Below are 26,435 nucleotides of genomic sequence, written 5' to 3' on the forward strand. Positions count from 1 at the left end.
TGGTATTGTTATGACCCATAAAAACTAATACTGATAAAGATGCAGTGCATAGATGTAGGAGTTTGCATCAGAGAACACCTGCAGAAGACAGAGCGATAAATTCCAAGCTACAATTCAGACTTCATAACTGCCTTGTCTCTTTAAATTTATGACACTGTTGGAACTTCTATTCACCTGCTGGATGCATAAAACACATCAGCTAGAAATGTTGCATGCGTATTTGTCATCAAATATAGGCAAGCTGCTTTCCAGGGGCTTGAGACAGATGAAAGCTATGGAATCTGCCACTGAATGTAAAGGAGTCAGAATCACAGCTTCTTGTAAAAGGAGTACAAGAACTGAGGTCATCCGCACTAGTAAAAAATGACCTAGCACCACAAAACTTTATCAGGAAACATCAACTGACCAAGCAAAAGCATTTTTTGTGAAAATATTTGTGGTTTGATATGTTCATAGACATGGTTCTGCTGGAAAGCTAGCTTTTGGGAAGGATGCCCTTAGAAATCCAAGAATCTGAGCCTTCCATCAGCATGGATGATATGTCTAGCCACACCTGGGCTCCCATGTTGCTTGGCTCCTCAACAGACAAAAGTCTTCTAAACTCTTTATCTTACTATTCATCCATTAAAAATTGAAGTCTTTAACTAATAGCTTGCAGAAGAGTTCTGAAACTTGCTGATTTTTCAGGTGGGTGACTTGATGCTGCCAGCTAAAGTCTTGCTTAAACATGCAGGAAATCTGTTTGCTAAGTTTGAATAATTTTGTTCATAATGCAAAAGAATAAATCCAGCATCCCACTCAGAGCAATCAGTTGCACTGACTCTGATGGATTTAAAAATCCTTTCTTGAAAAGAATCTGAAGAACTTGTTGTGGCTTATGGTTATCTTCAAACAAAACTTAGTCAGGTCCTCCTGGAAACTTTGGTATCAGCTCTTCATCCCAAACTCAAACATTCTAGGAGGCTTTGCTAGACTGTTTCAGATAATGTGCTCAGCAATGCACTGACCAAAATTAGGATGTCTATGGAATTAATTCATGGTAAGTGGTTGCTTTAATTCCACAGCACAGAATGAAAAAGTATTTCTTCCTCCTCCTTCCTCCCATACCGCTTTCTCATGCATTAAGTTTCTCATGTTGAAGTTTCATTTGGGCTAACTCACCTTGGAGATACATGGGGGGAAACAGTTATTTCATCTGATTTGTGCCTGTGTAAATGCCTAATTAGCAATCAGAAATACTCTCGGATAGTAGGAAATATATCTTTATTCAGTTAGACTTTTAAAGAAGCAAATTTCCAGATGAGCTGAAAAATATGCAAGTCATGACAAAATATTGATTGCATAATAATGCGATGTCAACAGTGCAGCATAATCATGTTTGCAGGTTAGTGCTTTACATATATTATACAGCTGAGGTTTTACTGCTGAAATTGAAATATAAATGGAGCAGTATTTATTTCTGGAAAACAAAGCATTGATCACATACTAATGCCCATCTTCCAGGTCATGATAAAACATTATGATCTCTCTGCTAGACTAATGAAAAAGAAAAAATACAGTGCTTAGTATTAAATCTGATGTGGATGACATTTAAGGTCATGAAAGACAATCTTAGTTGTACCAAAATCTTTTAATCTTATTTACAGATTACTCCATCAGTGGCTCCCTGGAGTTGCAGAAGGGTTTTGTTCACATATCTTTATTATTTAATTGAATGTTGGAAGTGTAACATATCGTAAATTGCTCTTAATTTAAAAAGGACTTGCTTGTCTCAACATCACAGCATTTGGAAAGCTAGAGGAGTACTGACTCTGAAATACACCTGGGCAAATTCAATATTTGGCTTATGAAGTGGTTTGGATACAATTAGATAAGAAAATGACTATAAAGTGTGAAGCCCATAATCACAAGTAATTATGATCCAACAGATGTTCAAAATGACTGTAAGTTACACCAATCTGATGTAACAACCAATTTTGATTTCTGTGTTAATTCAGGATGCAATTCCCACTAAAACCACCACAAATAATTCAGGGTGTGCTGAATTCTGTATGCAGGAATCCACGTGGCTGTCTGTATTCTGTGACAGAAGGGACTGGCATGATTTTCGCTATCACAATCATTACTTTTTGTACAACCTTCTGTTTTCTCTTGTTGGTAATGCTTAAGACATCACTGTTCTTCATATATATGAAACACCTGGACTTCTTAAACTCCATGTCTCTTTAAGGACTAAATTTTTGCAGCAGGATACTGAATCCAAGGCAAGTTTCACAACAACATCAGTAGCCAAACCAAGAACAGTTTCATGCCTAAATGAATGCACAACCACTGTCGACCATACAATTTATGTGGAAAAAATTCAGAGCTTCACTGCTCAGACAGGCCATGTTGGAGCCATGTTGGAGTAAGGACCTATCAATAAAGTTATTTTGTCGTTTATTTTCTTTGCTCCCTTCTGTTCTAACCTCCCTTTACCTGGAGGGATGACCCATGGTTCCTGTGCTAATTTGAAGACTGTATCTCCCCCTCCAATTGTACAACGAGCTACAAGGACTGGCTGCCATTGCAGCCAGTTGCAAAACTGCAAAATCCCTGTGACAAAGACAATCTGAACTTCATTTGCAGTCTACTCCCCCATACAAGTTAGCCAGTCTGTGTCATAAAGGCTTTTGTTGTGAATTTTAAAATATCTTGAGTTAGGTTAGATGGAGCTTTGAGCAACCTAGCTTAGTTGGAGGTGTCCCTGCGTGGGGTTTGGGACTAGATGGTCTTCAGGATCCCTTCTAACCCAAACCACTCTGTGATTCCATGATGTTAGAGGATATGGGACATACTGGCAAACAGTGATGGAAGAATTTCACTAGTGAAGTCCTCCAAGCAGTTATTTCAGCCATCTAACACTGAGTTTTACACCAGACTATGTTTCCTGGGCTGGTCCCCTCAGGATAGGAGAAGCCACTGAGGAAACCACATTATGTGTGTCCATCAATGCTCCATTAACTGAAAGCCAGGTAAAGTTGAAGGGGTATCTGACTCTTGCAGAGTCTATGAGCCTTGGAGGTGAGGCCACATCTCCATGGAACTAATATCATTGGATCTGCAAAGGAACCTGGTACAGTGTGCTCTCACTACTTATTTCCATGGTGTTCTTGTAGGACAATCTGATTAATTTATTTCCTGGCCACCGCAAAGCTATCTCTGCTAGGTATTTAGACAGCAACAACTGCAAACAGGTTGTGCACAGGTATTTATAGAGCTCCAATCACATGTCATTGTGCCTAATGACTGATATTAGCATCATGCATCAAATACAAAATCTTTATCTGAAAACAGCAGGGTCAAAACAACTCGACTAACGAAGCAGGCAATGCAGAACACATACATGGCACCACCTTGCCTACCCTATTTTTGACCATAGAAATAGATTACATGGATCTCAAGTATATGAAAAAAAAAATGCAGTAATGCTACCTAACTTGCACACATGCCAATGTCTCACAGGGAGGTGTAAAACAGGCTTTTTTTTTGCCATGGAAAAAAATCCTTTGCACAGACCAGCTCTTTGGTGATGAACTAAGGGGATCGTGCTAGTGCTCAGCACAGAAGAGAACAGAGCAGCTGAGCTCTCCCTTTCCTAATGCTTGGGCTCACAGCATGGTACTGTCCATATCCAGACAATGTCCATCTTGCAGCATGAATTAACATAAAGTACCAGCAAAGCAGGACAGTGTTAGCCCTGTTCTGTGCTCTCAGAAATAGGGAAGTTCCATGGCCAGCCTTACATCGTAGTTTGTGACTAGCCTCATGTTGGAGGCAGAAGCTGACACACAGAAAGACTTGCAGGACAGCACAGCAGTCACAGAAATCCATTTGGTACTGTCTCCCCTTCTCTCTTCTAGTCTCCTTAGCAATTAAATAAAACGAAGGCTATTTTGAAGAAGGTGACCAGGATGAGCCATTAAGTGAAACTATTGCTTGTATGGAATCAGAGACAGGAAAGCAGACAAGAGGAAGTACTAGAGATGTGCAGAGGTAATACCTTCTTGTCCGGGGAATAAAAGGACCCAGACACTGGCACGCTGGCACAGGGTAGGTGTCTGGCTTATTTCTTGCAGGCCTGTGGTAACGACCAGAATCAGCAGCTTTAGAGGAATGTCAGAAACACTGCAAAGGTTGACTGTAAAATCACCTGCCCACCATGGAAAGTTTTCTCTAACCAGAAGCAGTTAGTGCTTGATCTTCAATCTTCAGGTTCACCTCCCTCATGTTTGTACACTTCTTTGTTCCTCTCTGGCATAACTAGAATACACTGTGCAGAGTATTTATAAATTTGTCACAAATCTACACAATGGATTGAACTCATGGTTTTCATAGTCAAGACTCTGCATTCAGAAAGCATTCTTTTGATACATGTACTCATCCTTCTTCGAGGGAACACAAAACATACTTGAGCCAGCAATCTCCCACTGTGGGGAAAGGTGGTTCTCTTTCAACCATGGACAATCCTCTGCACCTGACATTGAAACACAGACCAGCTATTGTCATGGACAGACATTGCAGCCAACTGGTTTGATCCTGAGGGTAGTCATTTTTGCAGAGAGGTGTGCATGGCTGGATGCTATTTTGAAATCAAGCCCTGTGTGTATGAAAGAGAGAACAGAGGTGGCTCAATAGTAGCCAGACCTGTACAGATATCCTTGCACAGCCTTGTGTGCAACTATCAAATATACATATATATACACAAATACAAACCACGTTGAGTTCAGGAAACAGATTCCAAGCAGAGGAATGAAACTCATCCTTCATTCTTGCAAAGGGGAGTGAGAATAGATGCTGCAGCATTGCTTCTGCCAGCAGACAGAGGCAGGCAGAGTGACTGACTGATCAATTGATTTCGGTCACAGTAGTGGCAGAGATCTTGCTATAATGGTGAAAATCACCAGTGGGGAGCATCGCTGCTCTCATTAAGAAAACGTCCACAAGCCAGCCATGATACTTCACAAATTTCATGAGTGCCTGCCCCTATCACAGATACCACCATCTTCCACCTTTCACTAGTGAAAGTGCTGTCTGATGACACAAGCAGAGAAATCAAATGTACGTACCAGAGGAGGATTTCTCTTCTGAGGCTACATCATAAGCAGCTGAAGCTAAAATGCATAAATACACGAAATACACACCTTAAATACAAGACTGTATATGGAAAAGGACACACAGCCAGCTGAGTACAACCTAAGAAAGCAAAGGAAAGTATCAGGGTAGAATTACTTGAGGGTTTATTTTTCCATTTTAGTAATGACATGCCCAAAGAAGCTGTGACCTGTGGGATATCAGCCTCTGTGTCTGTCCATGCTTCGAAACTTTTTGAACCATATTTCATCCTACATTCAAAGAAAAGAATACTAAGCAAGATCCACAGTTTGGCATGCAAAAATCCTCCAGAACGTGGAGTAAGATTTTAAGAATCCTATCTTACCTCACTCTTTCTGTAAGGCGAAGGCTGTAATTTTTCATTTGATAACATCTACAAATGCAGTGCTAATATTCCCCAAACACATATTTCTCCCAACAGTCACACAGTGCCCTCTTCTCCCTGTATCCATGTAATTTTGCTTCCCAACCATTTCTGCTTCACCTTTTTGCCCTTACCACTATTCTCTTACTACTTGGATGTCTCAAAGTCTCCTATCTATTTTCCCAAACTGCTCTTTTTCTTCCTCTTAACAGGACTTCTTTACCAAGTATAGGTTATAGGCTCTGCTTTCTGCTCTTCCTCCTGTTTCTGTGTGCATCTCCAAGTCACTCTAATCCAGGCTACAGGAACTGACACACATGATCTCATCACGACTGTATCCCGGGGTGTTACCCACTTTATTTGTGAAAATTCACAAGTTATAGGAAAAGTGTCAATACCAAGAAAGGTTTTTCACCTTATCCTTCTGGCCAACAGTGTCTTTCAAGAAGATTCAAATCCCACAGGAAACAAAACCTTTAAGAACCTCTGACCACGTTTAGATCTTTCTCCCATTTCTGCCCAATGGTTAATATCAGAAGGCCAACAAACTGCTTTGGAGAATCAAGGGTCTTTCTCAACCTGGACATCAGCATTTGCATGTTTCCACACTCCCTTATCTAAAACTGTATTCTTTCCCACATTCCTGTTATTTATATGGGTATGCAGTCACAGCTGATTAGTCAAAATCACTTATGGAAATGTATGCTTCTTAGCTTTCAAAAAGGTAGTGTTTCAGCTATCCTTATTTCAGAACGCAGCACAGGGGCTATCATTTAAAACTTGCAAATGCTCAGAAAGGAAATAGAAAACTGGGCTAGTTTTTGGTAGTAAAGGTGACATCTCTAACACAGACTGCAGAAATGCTACATGCAAGCATGCTGGCACACACGTGATTTGCAAAACATAGAAGCATTTTGAAGAACGCTTGCATTCAAAAATATCAGCCATTCTTTCTGGAGGGAGGATAGAGTGACACGGAGAGAAGCTGCTTCCTAATCAGGTGCTGCCTGTACGCAAGCAGAGTAATCTAATTTGCAAGTAGGTGACCTATATGTCTGGGCATACCTGATTATTTATTCAACTAATCAAATTATATTGTGTCATTTGACGGCGGGATGTACACTCTGCTGACATGATGTTATTTTTTGTCACCAGATAAGGGGAATTGATTCTAATCTGTATTACTTTTGTTAGTCATCAACTCTTACACCTAGACCTGCCAAGGAAGCATGAATGCGTTTCCAGAAGTTCAATAGCAAACATATCATTTAGGTCATAGTAAAGATATTCAGTGCTGAACAACAACAACAAAAAAAACAGCGACCATCATCATTTGATCAACTTTATCTCTGTAACAGCACTTGAAGAGCAAAAGCACCCTTCTGTACCCCTCCCCTTCCATACGCCTCCCACCAGTTAGCCTGACACAGCTGCACATTTTCATTTCTTCATTTATTTTTTTCCTTCTGTCATCACCTGGTTTTAAGAAGACACCGCTTCACATCAGACTGAGAAGCCCTGCCTCGATATCCCCAAAAACAGTGAAATCTCAAGAATACCTTCTGCTCCCTGGTGTGCACTTGCAACGTCTGTTTTATAATCAATTTCAAGTCATGTCATAACCCAGACAAAAGGCTGTCCCCCTTTTTTTTTAATTCTTCTTTTTTTTCCCCCCCTCCAACAATATCTCCTGTAAAGATCAGTGAGCAATTCTTCAGAGACGTCTGCTGGGATGGGGGTCTCATCAGGAGTTGTGCGTGTCCGTGTGGCCCAGAGAGGCCTCACAGGATCTCGATATTTACTGCATCCACTCCCCCCCTCTTTTTTTTTTTTTTTTTTTGTTATGACCCACTGCAGCGTTTCGGTGTGGAGGAGCGAGGAGAGAAAGAGTGTTGAGGAAAGCTTTTAAAATATATAATGATGAGCCGCTCAGAGAGAGTGAAGCCTCGCCTGTGACAAGGAGCGGAGCGCTCTGACAGCAATTGCCGCGGCTGCTCCCACCGGCTGGGGCTGCGCCCCCGGACCGAGGGAGGAGGGATGTCGGGGACGGGACATCTCTGGACCGCGACCCCCAGGCCGGGTCCCAGCCGTCCCGATGCAGGTGGCAGCTCGGCGGCGGGAGGGATGCGGGGCGGCCTTGCGGGGACGCGGCGGCGGCGTAGCGTAGCGACCCGGGGCCGCGGCGTTTGGGAACCCGGTCACCCGGGCGATTCAGGCCCGGTCCGACCCGGTCGGGTTCCGCCGTCCTGCCCCCTCCCACCTCCCCGCCCGTCTGCTCCCTGCGCCCTCCCCCGGGGCTTTGGATGGAGCGAGCGCAACTTCAGCCGCCGCGGCCGCTTTCAGCCCTCTCCTCCCCGCTCTGCGCCCGGCTTCGTCGCCTCCCCTTCTCGCCTGAGAAGCGCAAAGTTGCGTTCAGACGGTACCTCGGCTGGAGAGCGAGCTTAACGAGCCCATTAAATATGATCAACGTACCGTCTGCACGGAATGAAACCTTTCCCAATCCTGATTGCTCCAAAGAGGAATCACGTCCTACCTCCCACCTTCCCAACCTTCGTTCTCCCGGTGGACACACGCGTGTAATTACTGGCGATTGTGCAAACGCAGCCCTCAGCAAAAGCATGCCGGTACTGTAGGGAGGGAAGGAGAAGGGAATACCTTTCATTTAAGGCAATATACATGTAGATTATGCTTTCTTTTCTACATCAGCCGATAGTTATTGTGCACGAAGCGCTATCGGCGACTCGTTCCTTAATCTCTCTCTCTTTTTTTTTTTTTTTTTTTTTTTTTTTTTTTTTTTTTTTTTGGCTTTTTTTACAGGTGATCTGGAAATAAATGACGGATCGCTTTGTGGAAGGGCGAGGGGAGAGGACGACTCGTTAGTGCTGATGCTAAGCAAAGAGTACCGTTGCCTGAGAGCTCTGTGCCGTGATTGCTTTCTTACATAACTCTCTGCCTTCACTGCGGACCGCTCCGCTCAAGGAAGAGAAAGAAGCATAAACCCAAAGCCGGGCCTTCCGAGAGCGGGGTTCCCCTCCTCTAGGAAAGCAGAGCTTCAGGGCACGATCATTAACTTCTGTGATCATCATCATTGGGTTTCTTGGCAAGGAGGCTGAGCGGGCTTTTTTTCTTAACCTCCTGTGTGGGTGTTGTTTTTTTTTTCTATTTGCTCAGATGACATTCCCTGTTCCGATGCCCACCCCCCCCCCCCCGCTCACACAGACACACACACACCACACACACACACACACACACCCCTTCTCCTTTCATCATCAGCAAATAAAGATTAGGTGGGCAGATTATAGAAAACGTTTTCAGTCCTGTGCTGATCTTTATTCCGGAGCCTTTGTGATGATATTGATGATGATGATGGTCAAGTGGACAGTTTGATTTTTGTGTTTGGAGCTAGTTATAAAGAATCAATATTATATCAAGGGGTAACTTTCGTGATAAAGGACTTTAACCACTCCGGCTATTCATCATAAGTCTGTAGCAAGCAGATAGGTCAAAAGAAATTATATTGCACTAAAGAGTGTGTCTTCTTATCTCTCCTATACCAGGGGAATAAGGGACAAGCCGATCGATACAGGAGCTGCTGTATACTTCTTGCAATTATCAATAGCTGATTTCGTCTTTTGAGGCCTGAATCTATTAATACAAACCAATAATAATCTTCTGAGCATATCAGTAGCCAAGGGGATGAAAGTTTTTATACCTGACAGCACTATTTACAGAGCTAAAGTTACTGAACTGCGTTGCATTGCGTGCGCATCCCTGTGGTATGCATATACATATATCTGCCTTTCAATATCCATTCACCAGTCATTTGGGGAAGAACACAGCCTTTTGCAAAGGGGCTAAAGACATTGCTTTTAAAGTAAGCTGCACCCACGGCACCTCCTGCGGCATGGGCAGACCTTCCTTAGGACAGAAATGCAGCATTTTCATCCGTGCACCACCCATACGTGTGTGCATCTATAGGTGTCTCCGGCAGGTATGCTTGCTCTGAAATGCTTGTTGCCTTGATAATACCCCCGTAGCTATGCGTATGAAAGACATTCTGCAAAGTATTTCAGCTTGTTGCTTAACTGAACGTGTCATCTGTTAGGTTAAGGAACGGAAGTGGGTGGTAATTGGAGTTCGCTAAGTGTGAGCGTAAGCTTTTGTGTACATGAATGGATGTTTATTTAGATCCAAGAGCGGAGTGATATGAAATAAAAAGAAAAGTAACTCGAATGTTTAAGGCAAAACGTTCAGGCAGTGTTGTGCTCCAGGCTCTGTACATCTCGTGGTGGGGCTGGTTACTTTCCACACACACACACACACAAAAATTGTAATAGAAAAGAAACATCTTTATAATTGACATTTGACATGCTGTTTGGCTTAGGCTGTGGTAGACCAAGCACAGATTTCCCTCTGATGGAAACATTTATCATCGTGATTGCTGCAGAGTGGCAGGTGGTGTTATCAATTACCTCTTCTTACCAATAATAATATTAGTATGGTAATATCTTTGCTCATGTGAGAAGGAATTAGCGGTCAGTTGTCGCAGCTTTAAACGGAAGAAATTATGTTGAATTTAACCCCAGGGTCCTCAAACAAAAGTTATGGTAAAAAAAAAAGAGTGGGAAGAGAGACTGCTGCAGCTTGCTAGGAAGAGCAGGAGACGATGGAAAATAAAGTCGAAATAATTGCACGCCCTTTGAATAAAGTTGCTGAGCAAAATAACAATGAAATACAGCAGTCGGATTGCACTGAATGCCACATCCATCTTAACTGCATGTTGGCAATTTTGATGGGCTTAGGAATAACAATCTTGCATAAAGCGGTAAGTGTAGACGGAACTACTTCTACGGTCTTTGTGGAGTCGATCCTGCAGATAAACTTTCTGAAGGCTTACGCGAGGATACAAATTAAAGCAAACCAGTAAGCAGGCATCCCATTCACGTCCATAATTAAAAAAAAAAAAAAAAAAAAAAAAAGAACAACGGAGTGCTAAGAAGTATCTAATATTATTAAGCAAGGGGGGGAGAAGAAAAAACGCCATGAAAGGGTGCGAGAAACACCGCAAGAGAAGACGGCAAGTAGCAGAGCGGGTTTAAGTGCGCAGAGCACAGCAGCTGCTGCGTCCCACCGCCGGCACGGCGCTTCGACAGAGCGGGGAGCGGACACGGGTGGGCGGCCCTTCCCTTGCGCGCACCCGGAGCGGCGCGCACAGATTTGCGCGGCTCAGCCTTTCGCCCCCGAATCGGCCGCGTTTCTCGTAGCCCAACTTCAGCCAGAGCGTCGTTTCTTATTCATTTAGATTCAAACCTCGAGTCAGGGAGATGAATTATAAAAGGCCGGTGGAAAATTTTTGCGGTGTAACGGAGAGACGCGGGGAGGGGAGAGGGGTCGGGGGGGGGGGGGCAGGGGTGGGAAGCAGGGGCCGGAGGGACGCGTATCACTTCATAACTTTCCACACTCCTTCCGAGCGCGCCACTCCTCCGGGCTTTTCCCCGCGGGTCGGAGGAAGTTTCCCTCTCCGCATCGCGCCGCTCCGAGCCGGGCCGCTCCCGGGCGCATCCCCATCGCTCCCCGGGGGGCTGCCGCACCTCGCCCCGCTCCTTTCCCATCTCTCTCCCGGAGCGGGGCGAGAGAAAAGGAAACCGTCAAATGTATCGCTTGAAACCCTAGAATATGGTAATGTCGAGAGATACAAATCTGGTAATTATGCCCTTCTTGACTGTTCTGTTCTCCATTGTTCATTAAGCATTAAAGACAGGATTATTTAATTTTCCACTTAAAGATTCTCTCACGTCCCGCAAGATCATATTAATTTTCGATCATTTTTTTCACAGCAGACAAACTTTTGTTTCCACAACGCAAAGGGTTGCTAGTTGTTTTTTTTTAATACCGCTCCAGGAAAAGCACGTTTGAAAGGCTCTTCCAGAAATCGTACGAGGCACTGAGCAATGGAAAATGCCCAAATTTAGGGAAAGAAACAAACAAACAAACAAACAAAAGTGTTGTTTGAACAACAGCAAGAGATCCCTTCAGAAGTGAACTAAGTGAAAATTGACCCAGTTTTGGTACTCAGCGCAATTCGGGAAAAATGCCTGGGAGAGGTTAAAGTGCGTCCTCTTCCATCCCAGGCACACGCTGCAGATGAGGAAGGCGGCGGAGCTCCCTCACCTCGCGCAGATCGGGGAAAATGGACTTCGGAGCCTCAGGAGAAGCCTCAACTCCAGTTCCCTGCCCGCGGCTGCGGTGCCGCAATGCCCGCAGACGTTCGCTTTCACCTGCGCTCTGCCTGCAACATAACGCAGCATATGCACACGGCATAACGTGTTATTCGTGTGCAATAAATCCCTATTTCTGATGGGGGGAGGAAGGGGGGGTTTAAGCTCAATTAATGGGCTCGTCCCCTCCCACTTCATACTAGAAAATCACATTAGATTTCAGCCTTCGCGATCGTCTCTGGATATTTTAGATCAGACGCTCTCAGTACGACCAAACTTTCAGCGAGGATGGATACACGGAGAGAACACGCGTTAGATTTATAGACGGCAAACAAGGCTTTCAAATTATAACGATCAACGAGAGGGGTCTCGTGTACGCATCCCGCTAAACGAAGGACAGAAAAGCACGCCCGTCTGATAGCCAAATGGCACAGATTTGGCGTTTCAGCACTTTTTCTCGTAAGGATCGCGCCCGTTTTTAACGAATATCTGCACCGCAGAAACCACTGGTAGTCTGCACGTCACCGAGCTCCCCGGAGTGGCCTAAACTGCCGCTTCTAACTTTATTTGGTTTGCCCACCAGAAGCAAAGCGGGGGATAAAGCGTGAGCCCGGAGACGCGGTATCGCGACGCCCGAGATAAAGGGAGCTATCAGCAGGGAAAGTTTACACAGAGTCCTCTCCCAAAGCAGCCGGGGTTAGTGTGTTTTAAGGACTAGGGCTGGATTACACGGGCTGCGGCGGGGGTATTAGGAGGAAATCCCTTTCACTCGGCCTCGCCTCGCTCCCCAGCCTCATGCGCAAAGCTGCCCGGCGCTTCTCGCCCCCGCTGCGCGCCCGCGCAAGGGCCGGGGCCAGCACCGCCGGGAGCCAATCTGCAAGGGGCACTTAAAATAATAATAATAAAGAGAGAGAAAGAGAAAAGAAAGAAAGAAAGAAAGGAAAAAAAAAAAAAAAACAAAAAGAAAAAACAAGAGGAGGGGAACAGCTGGCGGAACCTCCCCCGCACGGCCACACGCACACTCAGGCGCGGAGCTGCGCGTTGCGCGGTGGAGATCGGCGACGGTGGGGTACATCCTAGCGGCGGCTCTGTGCCATGGGCGCCCGGCGCTGTCGGGCGAGGCCGCGCCCGGAGCGGCAACTCGTGGCGGCGGCGGCGGCGGCGGCGGGACCGGGCGGGGCGGCGGGCGGGCAGGCGAGTGGGGGGTGGGGGGGCGCGGCGGGGAGGCGGCCCGGCTCCCGGCAACTTGTAATGCGATAGAGGAGAGAGCGGGAGGGGGAAGAGGGGGATGGCTGTGCTTCTCCCCCCCCCCCGCCCCCCACCCCTTCCCTTCGCACTTTTAGGGGGGAAAAAAAATAAATAAATAAAGTGGGGGCCGAGGAGAAAAGCCGTCGGGAAGGTGCGTGCGGAGAAGGGAGCGGGGAGGCGGCGGGCAGCGGGCTGGGGGCAGCCCCGGCCGCAGCCCCGGCAGCGCGGCTCGGGGGGAGGCGGAGGAGGAGGAGGAGAGTAGGAGGAGCCGCCGTGAGCCCCGCACCGCTCCCAAACTTGAAAGTTTATCTGCCCGAAATCAGGAGCGGCCGCGGGGCGCGCAGAGCGGCTCGGAGCGGAGCGGGCGGGGAGAGGCTGCCGGCAGCGCTGAGAGCGGAGCGGGGCGAGGCGGGGAGGGGGCTGCAGCCCAGCGGTAACGGCGGCACCCGGCCTCAGAGCCGGGAGAGGAGAGATGCTGTGTGCCGGGCGGCGAGGAGCGGCCCATCGGCGCGTCCGCGAGACCGCTGTCATTAGCTAAGAGGACGCGCGAGTGAGCTGGGGAGGGGGTGAGGAGCGTCCCACAAAGTCATTCCGACCTGTGGGAGAGGGACAAAGAAAAAAACTTCCTACCAATGGACAACAGGAAGTGAGCACCACCACCAACGGGGAGCCTCTGCTCGGAGAAAGAAGCTGCAAGACAAAGAAGAAGGAAGGAGAGGTGAAAGACAAAACTGCCCGAGGTCTCCTGTGCGTGCGCTTCCGAGAGGAGAGAACAAAAGTCAGCCGGGAGGGGAGACGGAGAACAGGAGACAGGATGGGAGAGCTACGGAGAAGCACGTGAAAAGCGAAGGGAGAGAAGAGCGGACGACGCACAGGCACACAGAAAAGAAAGAGAAGCGTTCACAAAAGTTTCTTCTGCCGGAAAGAAATTACTCACACGCACACAGAAAGCAGATGCCTCGCAGATCAACTTCTGGGGAAAGAGAGACCAGGAGAGACGAGGTGATGTGAAGAAAAAAAAAATCAGGAGAAAAAAAAAAAAAAAAAACAAAACAACAACAAGAAAAAAAAACAAAAACAAAAATCGAAGAGAACAGAAGAAAGCAGAGCAAAAGAAACTGAGAGCCGAGGGAAAAGAAAGACAGAAAGGCGAGGATCGTGACCTCCCCCGAGAAGCGAACCTGGCCCATATGTTGTGCACAGCGCGTGCAGCCCAGAGCCCCGCTGCGCGCTGTTTGCGTGCCCCTGCGCCGCGCTCAGTGCCCGTAGCGGGCGACGCTGCTGCGGAGCCGCATCCCCCGGCGGAGCGGAGCGGCTAATTGCGGAGCCTGTCCTTCATTTCCATATGCAGCCCGAGTCCGCTGGAGCCGCGCCAATCCCCGCTCGCCCCCAGCACCATTAATCGCCATGCATTATTCACTAGCCTAATTACGGAGCCCCATGCGCGCTCCGCGCAGCCGCCCCAGCCCGCCGCGCCCGCAGCCCCGCGCCGCTCACAGCCCGCCCGGCTGAGCCCTGCACGCCCGCCCGCTCACTCCGCTTTGGTTGCTTAGCCTTGCTTTTTTTTTTTTTTTTTTTTTTTTTTTTTTTTTTTTTTCCCCTCCTTTTTTCTCCCTCCTCTCCTCCTCGGTAGGGTTGGTCGCCTTTTCTGTTGTTGTTTGTTTGGTTTGTTTTGCAACTCGACTTTTTATTTGCGAACAGTTATTTCCAGCCCCCTCCCCTCGCTCCCAATTCCTCCCCCCCCTCCTCCCCTTTCCACCTCCGCGTCGCTGATGCCTCTGCAAAAAGCAGAGTCAAGACGGCTCAGTTAGCAGCATGTCTCGTCGAAAGCAAGCGAAACCCCAGCATCTCAAATCGGACGAAGAGCTGCAAGCGGAGGTAGTTTCCGAGCACGGTAAGAGCTCCCGGCGCCTCTTTCTCTGTCTCTTTTGTGAGCGCGTTTCGGATGGAGATAGGTGCGTTTACGGTGCTGCTGAGCACGGGAGCGTAATTACTCCGCAGCGGGAGAACGGGAATTCGAGCAGCCGGGGAAAGAGGCGGCGGAACTGAGAAGTTCGCAGTTCAGCCAAGTTTCGGCAGCCCACCCCCTGCCCAAGCGGCCCTCCCCGCGATTCCCCGCCGGCCACCCGAGCGCAGCTCTCACGGCGGGGCTCTCTGCCGGGCCAGGCCCTGCCTCCTTCCCTCTGACCGGGCTCGGGCAGCCGCAAGAGCGGACACCGGGAGCAGCACCGCCTCCTCCACTCCTCCGTGCTTCTCTCCCTGTCTGTATTTTTTTTTTTTTTTTTTTTTGCACCGGTTTTCCATCCCTCCCCACCTCCCCCCCTCCACCCCTCACCTCCCCTGGAGGTTCGGGCCGGAGCCACGCTACCCTAGCCCTCCGACACCAAAGTTGGGGCAACGGGAGTCCCGCGAGCCGGAGGATGCGATCTTCCCCGGTCTCACCCCCGGGGCGGCCCCGCATCGTTGGCTGCCGAAGGCTCCCTCAACCGGGCGCTGGCTTTGGGGCGGCGTGGTTTGGGGGAGCCCCTTCCGGGCTTCGAACGGAGGCAGCCCAGGGAGAGCAGCGGGGTAGGCTGGGGTATTTCCGAGGATCCCGAGCGGCTCCTCGCCCCCCCTTTGCGCTGCCTCCCCCCGCCGCCTCCCGGCTCTGAGGGGTGGGAGGTGACACGGTGCCACCGCCGCCACCGGCCCCTGTCGCGCCGGCTGCAGGCGCCGAGGAAGGGCCGTTCGCTCGCCCATCCGCCATTCCTCGCTCCCTCCCCACACGCAGACACGCCACACTCGCTTTATGCATCTGGGCGGCCCGCTCTGCTCGTGAACAAGTGTCTAAAGCGGGACTGATTCGGGCTGTAATCGCTCCTAATTTCCACCTCGCCGGACTGTTTGTAGAAAGAGAGAGGCAGTTTGTTGGTTGTTTGTTTTTTTTTTTTTTCTTTCTTTCTTTCTTTTTTCTTTCTTTCTTTCAATTGAAATAGCCTTAGGCGCTGCAGCGTGCGAAGGCATGCCACAGCCCTTCCTCGCTTACCCCGGGCTAAGTTGAGGGCTTCCACTTGAAAGTTTTTCTTCCCTTCTGTGCACGGTAGCTCCCTACCTTCTCGGCTTCTTGCAAAACTAAGTGGGAGCCCCCGTGTCTTCTGCCTTCCGTGTAGGCCCTATCCTTTATCCGCTTTCCCTCCCTTCAGAATGAAAAGAGAAAGAGTCGTTTTCCTGTTCCAAAGCTAGAAGTTGCTTCTGTAGGTGAGGAAAGGCAACAAAGTTGGAGCCCGAGGAGGATTTAGACTATTGTATCTAAACTTCACTGCCTGGAAGCTTAAGGCAGTGTGGATCCTCTTCATCGGGTTAAAACATCTGTCAGATCGGCAGAGCTGTAAGCTCTCCTCGGGGTGGCCGGGATCCGGGATGTGTCCCACTCTGTCAGGGCAGTGAGGATGGGGTTGCTGCCACTGCTCCGGGAAAACCCACTGGGTATTGACAATAACCCAGAGAAATGCTTCCTTCTGTCACAGCGGAGCAGCACAGCAGTGCAAACAGGAATAGGGTTTATAGGAAGCGTTGGCAACGCGAAATAAAATAAGTGCAGGCAAGCAGATGAGAATTACGATTTTATTAGGGAAAAATAAAAAAGGAAAAGCCAACACAACGATTAGCTGAGCTCAGCCTCTGTTGGGGTGGATTCTATTTGAGAATGTTTCACTAGAACTGCAGACTTTGAAATGCTCCGAACCCACTTCAGTACAGCAAAATAAAACCCCACTACTTCATCAGGACACTCCTGGCGAGTTAATAAATTGGGGGAAAAAAATTGTTAAACTAGGTTTTTGTTTTGTTTTGTGAATCTTATCTATGTCCATGTCACCCGAGATTAGAACAAGAGATATGCTAAAAAGAAACGCTTGCATATGGTGGGTAGATTAAGGACAAAGAATCTTTTTGTCATGGAAATGGTTTTTTTTTTTTTTTCTCCCCTTTTTTGGGGGGTTTTGTTTTGTTTACTTCATCACATAGAATTTCTCACACTTGGTTTGTTTTGTATTGCCCTCAATGACTACATGATCAAATGAATGGATTTATTTCTGCCGAATGAGAAAGACAGTCTTTCCATCAAAAGGACTACATTGCATCCCAGTGAGGAATTTTAAAGCGTTATTATTGTGGTCCCTGAATAGCACAAAATCGGCTTTCACAGCAGCCCTAAAATGCAACAATGTAAATACTTTTCAGCCTTAGAAGGCTGTTATCAAATTGTGCTACGTTCCCTTTTATTAAAACATATTTTAATTAGTAGAGTGAAACCCTTCGTAGTTAACGATTAACAAGCTGAAGTAGAGCTGTTGGTTTTTCACTTTCATTTGAGATCTGTGAGCAAGGTGGACTCAGCACACACGAGCAGAGGGCTATCTAGTGCACATTAATGCAGTGTAAATCATTTACGTGCTGCATTAGGAAGCCTAACGATTGCTATACCGAAAGCAATTTCATAGGCCAGATATAACGAGTGCTCCCAATCTCACAAATTAAAACACTTCTCGTCCAGTCAGTATTTTTCATTTCTCTTTGCAGCTGTAATCAAGGTATTGCTACAGTGCTACAGAGCGTATTTTGCAACGAGCCAAAACCAGTTCCCACAGCACGGGGATGTCTGTGGGTTTGTTTAAAAGCAAAGTGCCTGAGCAGCATTATTTGATACATGCAGCCTTTTCATTAATTTGGCTGTTATCTTCAATGGGAGAGGGGGGGGTGGGCGGGGGAGGGGGAAGTTGTTGTTAACACAAGACGAAGCAAATTGGGCTTATTACTTATTTAATAAAATCATGTTTAATACGACCTCGACGTGGACTTTAAGTGAGGCATTTCAACGTGAACGCTCCCTGAAGGCAATCCCTTAGAGAGAAGGGACGTTCCTGCAAGCAGAAAGAAACCTGGGGAGCAGAATGGGCAGACTGACATTAGGCCGTGCTGCAAGTTGTCTGCACCCACCACAACTTCCCTGCTAACATTACCACGGGAGTTTAAGGACCATAATAAAGAATTTTATAGTGAGCCTGGACTGCGGCGTAAGAGAACTGCGTGCAACCAGGGCAATGCATAATGGTGAGAAATGGTTTGAAATCTGAAGGTAGTCGGAAACGCCATCAACTACAAATTTACACTCGGGATTTTATTGTTGGAAGGGAGGTTCTAAAATACATTTTTAAAACTGTTTTGAGGGGGAGCCTTTGCAGACACCTAGTGATGACATATTACTTCGATACTTAAGCTGCAGAAGAGCGAATGAATGGCATCTGTTAAAGATACACTTTCAGGTTGCTAAATTAGAAGATAGGATGGAAATAATTTAAAAATAGCAGCACAAGGTTTCGAGTGGCTGCCCGTTGTATACAATAATCTTGGTTTCTCAGTAAATGTAAAGCTGTTCTCAGTAAACTGTAACAGCTGGAATTACATTTCTAATACGCTTTCCTAATTCAACAGATTAAAATTGAATCAGAATTATAGATACAGTGCAGAAGTAGGTACAGCATTTGTATTTTAACATGGGTACAAGAAAAGGGGATTTTACATGCTGAGAAGCACTTCTTACAGTGCACAAGTGAGTAGGGATGACAACAAATGATGCTTTGGACTTCCTCATGCGAAGTTACTGCCAAAGATAGGTGAATGGGATACCGTACAGTCAACTGTGCAATGACAGTTTTCTCTCCTGCTTTTTGCACTTGTTTTTTAAGAGCTGAACCTGCCTATTGTGGTGGCGTGTTGCTTTTTTCTTTTTTTCTCCCCCCTGCTCCTCAATACAAACAGTGTTGTGTAAACCAATGGCTCTCTATCACACTGCTTAAGTGGAATTGGAAGGTGCAGCTCTGAGTAGCTGGTAACTGCACTCAGTGTTGCTTTGGAATACGTTCACAGACACGCATGCTCCGCTGTGGAAACTGCATCATCCTGTACGGAGCAGCCAGCTTCGTGTGAGTGTGTTCACTGTATCTGCAAATATATTTTGAAAGGACGTTCCTACATGCAAGAATAGAGGTCATTGCGTGTCGTTCAGGCACTGCTGCCTTGAAAACTTGAGGAGTCACAAGCAGCCGTCTCAGGAAACTTGGGTGATTCTTGCAAATGTCTGTTCTGAGGCTACTGGAAGGAAGATTTAGTTTGTTTGATTTAAAAACAAAGGGGCCGAATGAGTATTGCTGTAAACGGCCTCTTTGATACGAAAAGAGAACTGAAACTTCTTTGTATAAATAATTCGGGCATTATGACAGAGATGGCATTAAAACCAGGTAACATTTGTATTTATATCATTTTTAAAGTATTCCAAGTGCTTTGATCGATGTTATCAATAGGAAAATACTTGGAATAACAAGGAAGCTACAACAATTAACCAATTTGCTGGTGTGTGTAGAAATGCTGCAAGTAGACCAAAGTGGGTCAGATTTTATCTGGCGCTGCTGATGTTGAGGAATTCTTACCATCTCCCGAGGTAGATATTAGGGCTCCCTTTCTTGGAGTGGGAGGAAGGAAATTTCAAAAGGTATTGGTTTAGGATCTGTGTAATTAAGCTATTAATATGCATACATTTTAGCTGCTGATAATTACTTGTCCTTGCCTAAGGAAGAGGAAAAACTACAATTCAATTTTCAGAGTGAAAATACACAAATTAATAAAGAGAATTAGTGCCATTTCTGAAAAATACTTGGGTTCCTAGGAAGATTTTCTTTGCATTTTTCCTTTATTTGATTAGTTGACTGCCCAGCCTGGACAAGCCTATCTGTTGAGTATCCATCAGTCAGAACACGAGTCAGTCACTTTTGCTGATAATAATCCAGGTCTGGCAGGAAATTAAAGTAGCTGAGTACTGACACTTTTTAGAAAATAAAGTATGCAAAAATCAGTTTGTCTATTACGTGACATTTGTAAAATGGGAGTGATTTTCTAGATATTTTTTTTTCTGTCTAAAGGAAGCAGGAGTAAATCCAGTTCCAGCAGCAAATTTTTACTGTGTTGTACGTTTCCATGCAGAGGGACAAAATCCTGTTTCCTTTACCTTCTTAAAATTTACTACCAAACATAATGAAGGTTCTGCAGCAGTTGAAAAGAAAGAAAGAAAAAGAAAAACGGAATAAAAAGATGTGAATTTGGGATAAAATATACTTCTAGGAGCTGGTTCAGTGGCCGTGAATTGGGCATAAAGCACATTTCTTCTTATTGGTGGACACCTCTTAAAAGCTGGGCAAGCCAGAAAAGCAGTTGTTTAAAAGGATGTCAGAAAGCACATTTTTATGTGAACATGAACAGATAGGAGACTAAAGAGTGGGGTTTTTTTCATATTATCTTGCTGTTGTTAGGATACATACAGTGAGCACACTTGGGCAGCATCTGTTACGAAGTAAGCTAAATCTTTTGAGAGAGCCTTCGGATAACTCTAATTGCTCCTTGGATAACTAACTCTTATTGCTGAACTCTAATACTGTGGGGGTTTTTTCTCCTCTTTCACCCCCCCCCCCCCCCCACCTTCCCCATAATTTGAACCCAATCATTGGTTGAAAAAGAAGCAGAAAAAAAAAATCTCAACTCCTGCCAGAGAGCGAAGGATGCCGGAACCCTGGGGAAGGCCGTCCATCCCCTGCAGGATCCGTGGCCCAGCTGGGTGGGTGCCGGGTGGGGGTGGGATGGGGGTCAGCTGGGGGTCGGATGGGGGTCGGGGCGGCACTGCAGGCTCCCAGAGCCGGGCGAGGTGGGGTGGAAGAGATCCCTCTCGTTTCCCGAGGAGCCTCCCTGAGGGTGGGTAGTTAGAAGTGCTTTGACAAGGCTTGCTGATTTAACCTTTGCCTGCTTTGCCCTGCCAGGGGTGGCCACTAGATGTCAAGCTCATAATACAATTAGTACATCTGTGCAGTTGACCTTGGCAGCACGGCTTACCACTGTTCTGTTAAGTGTTAAGACTGAATTTGAGTATTAACTAGAGATCCCTGCGAGTTTGCTACATGCTGTACAGCTTATCAGATGCCCATCTAATTCAGCAGAAGTGTTTTCAGTTCTTAGAGAAGGAAAATGTTTCCTTTTGTCAAGCCCAAAGTCCTGAACTGCTTAATTAACCCTACAGGTGCCGCAGTATTTTAGTTTCAGTTAATCAAAACTGACTTTCCGGTCAGTTTTTCGGGAGATCCTTTTTATTACAACTGTTGGATAATTTTATTTTATCACCTTGTTGATGTGACAGCATCCCCAAAGATGGACATGCTGAAAGCTAGCTTGTTTGGATCCCTGTGTGCTTTGCTGTCCAGTGTAATAGTGCAGTATGCAGAGTGGTAAATGAGCACGAGCGGCGTGGTCAGCACTGTATCACTTAGAGTTTGCCCTTTCAGCCACTCCTGTACGTGAAGAATTTTACTCAAAGGAGTAGTGCCTTCGTCTCCTCCTGTACTTGTATATTCAGTTCCAAGATGCTTAGGAGATAGAGGACTGGGCTCTCCATTGGCTTCTCTTACTGCGATTCTCTGGGCACAAATTCATCAGCGCTGTGCCGCAGTTGTTCAGAGAGCAGCCAGCATCATTCTGTAGGGTGTTAGTGGCACAGCTTGGCATCTGCTTAGTAAAACACTTCCCAGGATAGGAAAGCTACACAGAACCTAGTGTCCCACTCCTTGCCATTCCTTTCTTTGTTTTTAAATATCTTTATTATTATTATTTCTATCATCTATGTGAGAAGTATTGACCGCAGTCTTTTAGGATTCCAAGTTGTGTTCCAAATCAACTTACTTCCTACAAACAATATGATAAATTCTATGCATTGTAATGCCATAAATATGCCATGAAAGCCAAAAGAAGAGCTCCCTGTATAATTCTAAAAAACATAATGCACATCTTGTTTAGTATCGTATCTTGCACACGTATTCAAAGCAACTTGTGAAGCTTGCATCTGTTCCACATCTGCATACATGTAGCAAAGCAGCAGCAGTGTTTAAGATAACAAGTGCTTCACTGCACAGATTAGGAACTGCAAATATTTTAAACAGATTACAGTTAGTGCCTGTGCCACAGGTGGCTGTTACTTAACAAATTCTGAGATTGAGGCTACCGAATAGATCAAACAAATTGTGCCAGGTCAGGAACAGTTTTTGCATGGCAAGAGTGCCCTCCACTGTTCAAATCTGTACTAACAGCTTTTGTGGTCTGAGAAAAAGGACAGAAAATTTTTCTATTGAGTCTGGAATTTCTTCTACATTGTTAAACACAGTAGGGGTCTCTATTTGTCTCCTCCTGTTTCACAGCTTGGGCTCAGTATGTGATAATTCATCTTTCTTTATGGGATTCAAAGCTATCAGAAAGAGTTAAAAAGAATTAATTTGCAAGAAAATAAACGTGTTCTAACAATTTAAGAAAACTTTCTTTAAAAGCTCAGTCGGTTATAAGAGACGATCAAGCTAAGGAAAAAGTAATACTGTTCTCAGCGATCAATACATTGTTATATGGCTACTCTTTCCACATTAAGGTAATTTTGAAAACAAATTCATGGGGTTTTTTTTGAATATATTATCACAATTTATTTAAATTGTGTATAAAACAAGCTTGTTTCTTATCACAGCAAGAATAGTAAATGATCGTCCTGTGTCTGTGAGCTATGCTTAGTGTTCACAGTGTTGCTTGCTTAAATACACACAAAACGGCTGTGAGCTGCACTTTGCAATAATTACTAGAATTGCAGGTGAGATCTCGTGTCTTCATAGCTAGCAGATGCTTTATCTGAAGCTGATCTTAACCCTCACAGAGTTGTGCTGGGTTTTTTTTGTGAAGCTCCTTCACGGAATGCACGCTGTCTCTCGGTTGATGATTGGTGTCATTTTTCCTCTGGAAAGAAATTCCCATGTTTAGAAAATATTAATACATTCTTCATATCAGCTCAGTGAGACCGAAGCTGAGGAGTTAGAAATAATAATAAGTCATACTGTGTTTTCCCGTGCTTTTATTTGTGTTACAGCATGTGATCTAAAAAAAAGATGTTGCAGAAAATATTTTGTTGACACGATTGTTGGATTCCCAGTTCCCAGGCACATCTCTGCTTTGGGAGAGTATAAGCAATTCGAAATAGATGAAAGCAGAGAAAATGTGGATGTTCTTACCTGATTTTATCCGAGTGTCTCCAAGTGCAATTTGAGACCTGTGTGATTCAGGGTAACAAAACGTAGCAAAATAGTGAATTGCCAAAGAGCATCTTCTTGGAATGCTCCCTATTTCATGCAACTCGGAAGTCCTTTCCAAAAGTTTATTTCCGTGTACAAAACTGGATGTGATTTAATTGAAGAGAAAATGATCAGATTCAGGAGCAAAAGTGAAGGACGACAGGGTTGGTCGGGGCTTTTTCCAAGTGGGAGCAGTTCCTAAGAAAGGCAGTGTTTAGCAAGCAGTGTACATTTGTGGAATGAAGCTGTCTAGAATGTAACGTTCAATATCAGTCCTTCTCGGAAAAGTAGTTGTATTTTCCTTGCATGTGGTGCATGGGATAAAATACACCTGAGTAAAAACACTGAACTAGTGGAAGCAGGCTCACAGATCCTGTGTGTACAAATCAACAGCTGTAGCAATTTTTTCTTAACTCTGAACGTAATTTCTGTGGGCTGAAGGAAGCCCATCAGCCCTTTGCCTGCTCGCCTGCTGCCCCGCAGCAGAAAGGAAGGCCTGCACTCCATCCCAGCCACGCACAGCTCCATCCTGCAGAGCTGTGGCAGGACGAATCCCCACAGTGCCATTCCCTTGCACCTCCTGCACTGAGTCAGCAGAGCATCTGAGCAGCTTCGGGTATCACGATCCCAAAGTGACTTTCTCAAAACGCCTGAGATTGAATTTTTGGAGGCTAATTTTAGGGCCAGACCCCATTTTTGCAAAGTGGCAGCGCTCTGCTGGAGCCGCTGCGGTTCTGGTGGGTTGGTACCCATCTAGGAGCCTTCCCAGGTTCCTTTTGAGAGATGCTGGCTGCAATTTTTCACTGGTTTTCATAGGGTAAGCTTTATGCGCTGTAATTCATCTTGCATCCCGTAGCAGCTTCAGATTAGTCTGTTAGCTGTTAGACTGCTAATGAGAAAAAGAAAATAACCGGGAGGTTATTAGTGGCTGAGATCCTGACTACTTGACAAAACTCCCATTCAACATCTTTTGTGTAAGTAAGAACTGCAAAATTCAGCCCGTCTATAAGATTAAGCAACTGCTCGATGAATTTCCCCAAAGTCCTTGAAAATTTTCACTGCGTCACATCCTCACTGTAATAATATAAACAGTTGTATCTCTTCAGAAAGAGAAAGAGAGAAGAAAAAGGAGGAAGGAAAGAATGAAAAAATATTTTCTACTTAAGCTAATCATTTTGTAAGACGTCAGAAAATGAAAGCAAGTAATAAAATACGTAGAAATAATAAAAAAAAATAATACATTTTGTCACGGGAAGTATGAGCTGAAAGTAGAAAGCATTTCTTTGCTTAACATTTTAACAGATCTAATTTTTCTTTTTTTTTTTTAATAATCCACAGTGATGGTAACATTCTCTATTACTTTTTGTCATTCATAATGTAACCAAGGTTTAAAAAAGAACCAAATATCCTTTCCAATGGAGACGTATGCTTTTAAGCCTTATTCCTGGCTGAAGATGGTGATTATGCTTGAAAAGCAAGAATGCAATGTATGCCCCAGTACTGAAACTGTTGTCGTACTCTTTCAATCTTATTCATTTTAGTGGCACTTTGAAGATGAGAAAAGGTCTAAGGTGGGAAAAAGTTTCTCATGTGAGTATAGGTTGTTGGGCCAGGCCCACAGTCTGCTTTCCACGGAGACTCTCTCAGCATACTGATCAGGGAATGGGCCATCATCCATGGCAAAGCAGCATCTGTTTTGTTGTCAGCTGTGTCATCTGCTTGCTTAGCAGTACAGAAAGTGGAGTCTTCAAGACAGATAGCAGGAAACACTTCTTAACAGAGAGAGTTGTGAAGCACTGCAATAGGCTCCCCAGGGAGGTGGTTGAGTCGCCATCCCTGGATGTGCTTAAAAACCATTTGGATGTGGTGCTCACGGATGTGATTTAGCAGAGGGTTGTTAGAGTGAGGGTAGGATGGTTAGGTTGTGGTTGGACTTGAGGATCTTGAAGGTCCTTTCCAACCTGAGTGATTCTATGATTAACTTGTTTCATTTCTTAAGAAAAGCCAGAAAAATTTATCCCAAATGGAAAATGCTTGTGAGTTTTCTTCCATATCTACTTTGAAGTCAGTTTTCACAGGATGGGCAACTTTAACAACTTATTAGCAGTTTTCTAAAATATTTTTTCAAAAGTGGCCCTTGAACATTTCAAGACAGGTGATGAGTTTGATATGCTTGGATTTGAAATTTGAAGAGCATTCTCAGGATTTTTAGGACTTGAGAGTAGTGGAAAGAAGGAATACAAGGTGATATTGAGAAAATAGAGCTCTGGGTCCCTGGTTCATACGGGTGAAAGCTAGGTATTACTGTTCTGAAATAGTGCAAAGCTTGTAATCAACTTCACCGAGAACACAAGAGGCCACTGATCAGCTGAGAAATACCATACTGATTTTTTCCACTTGCACTTGAAAATTATGTTTCAAATGTAAAATGCTGCTTCCTTGAGTTTGTGCGTTAGCTCACTAGGCTGGTTATTGTCTTGTGATGCTGAAGAGGTTCGTATTGATACCTCTGGCAGGAGGCAATGGTAGTTTAGATTTCTTTCAGAAGTTTAGGTATTACACGTATTAGTTTTGATACATTGAGACCGTGAGCCTGTCTTAAAAATGCAGAAAACAGCACTTGTTGTGAAATAGGATTGTGAATATTTACATTTGTTCTTGAGGGTGGTTGTACAGTGTCTGAGATAATTAGCTTCTTGGTATCCGATCAGTTCATTGTAGATCAGACAGCAGACATGTTTGAAAGGCTACATTTTCCAAATCCAGCACTGATTTCTTAAATCTTTTGCCCAAGGTTTAAGCTCTCCATAAAAAGAAATCAGTGGTGCATTGGACGAAAACCTGGAAAAGGAGCCACCCTGCTTGCAGCTCCTTTTAGACGCAATCCTCCTTTGCAACTGTGCTTTAAAAGTGGTTGTAGATGATGACGATGTTGACAGTGATGAGGGTATGATGACAATAGTAGGCAGCACTTACCCAGTCCACCAAGTTTGGGAAATTAGCACTAGAAAAGCTGCTCGGTGAAAGCCTTAGGAGAGGCATGGGCGCTCCGTGAGTGGTCGCTAATAACAGCCCCTGAGCTCAGTGGTTTCTGAACAGGGCCAGAAGATCAGGCCCTCCGACTGTAAAAATGTAAATCTGCAATGTAAATAAAGCTTTGTTTGAGTTGTCTTAGTCCTAAAAGACTGGAGAGAGGCTTGTGTGGGTGCCTTGCTGCTCTGCGCTCATCATGCTTTCACTTCACAGAAATCGAAGTACGTACTGACAGTGTGA

The 26,435-nt window shown here is 45.4% G+C and overlaps 1 protein-coding gene across 1 annotated transcript in view; it reads left to right on the top strand.

Moving 5' to 3' along the window:
* Nucleotides 1–14,602: 14,602 nt before the first annotated feature.
* SALL3 (spalt like transcription factor 3) overlaps nt 14,603–26,435 on the top strand; it is a 22,134-nt gene continuing 10,301 nt past the window's right edge. The window contains exon 1 of the mRNA XM_052697872.1: nt 14,603–14,878. Coding sequence (XP_052553832.1) covers nt 14,800–14,878 — 79 coding nt within the window. The 5' untranslated portion in view covers nt 14,603–14,799. The remainder of the gene's footprint in view (nt 14,879–26,435) is intronic.

Source organism: Tympanuchus pallidicinctus, unplaced genomic scaffold, assembly GCF_026119805.1.
Source record: "Tympanuchus pallidicinctus isolate F22 unplaced genomic scaffold, pur_lepc_1.0 scaffold31, whole genome shotgun sequence".
In the NCBI taxonomy this organism is placed as follows: Eukaryota; Metazoa; Chordata; class Aves; order Galliformes; family Phasianidae; genus Tympanuchus; species Tympanuchus pallidicinctus.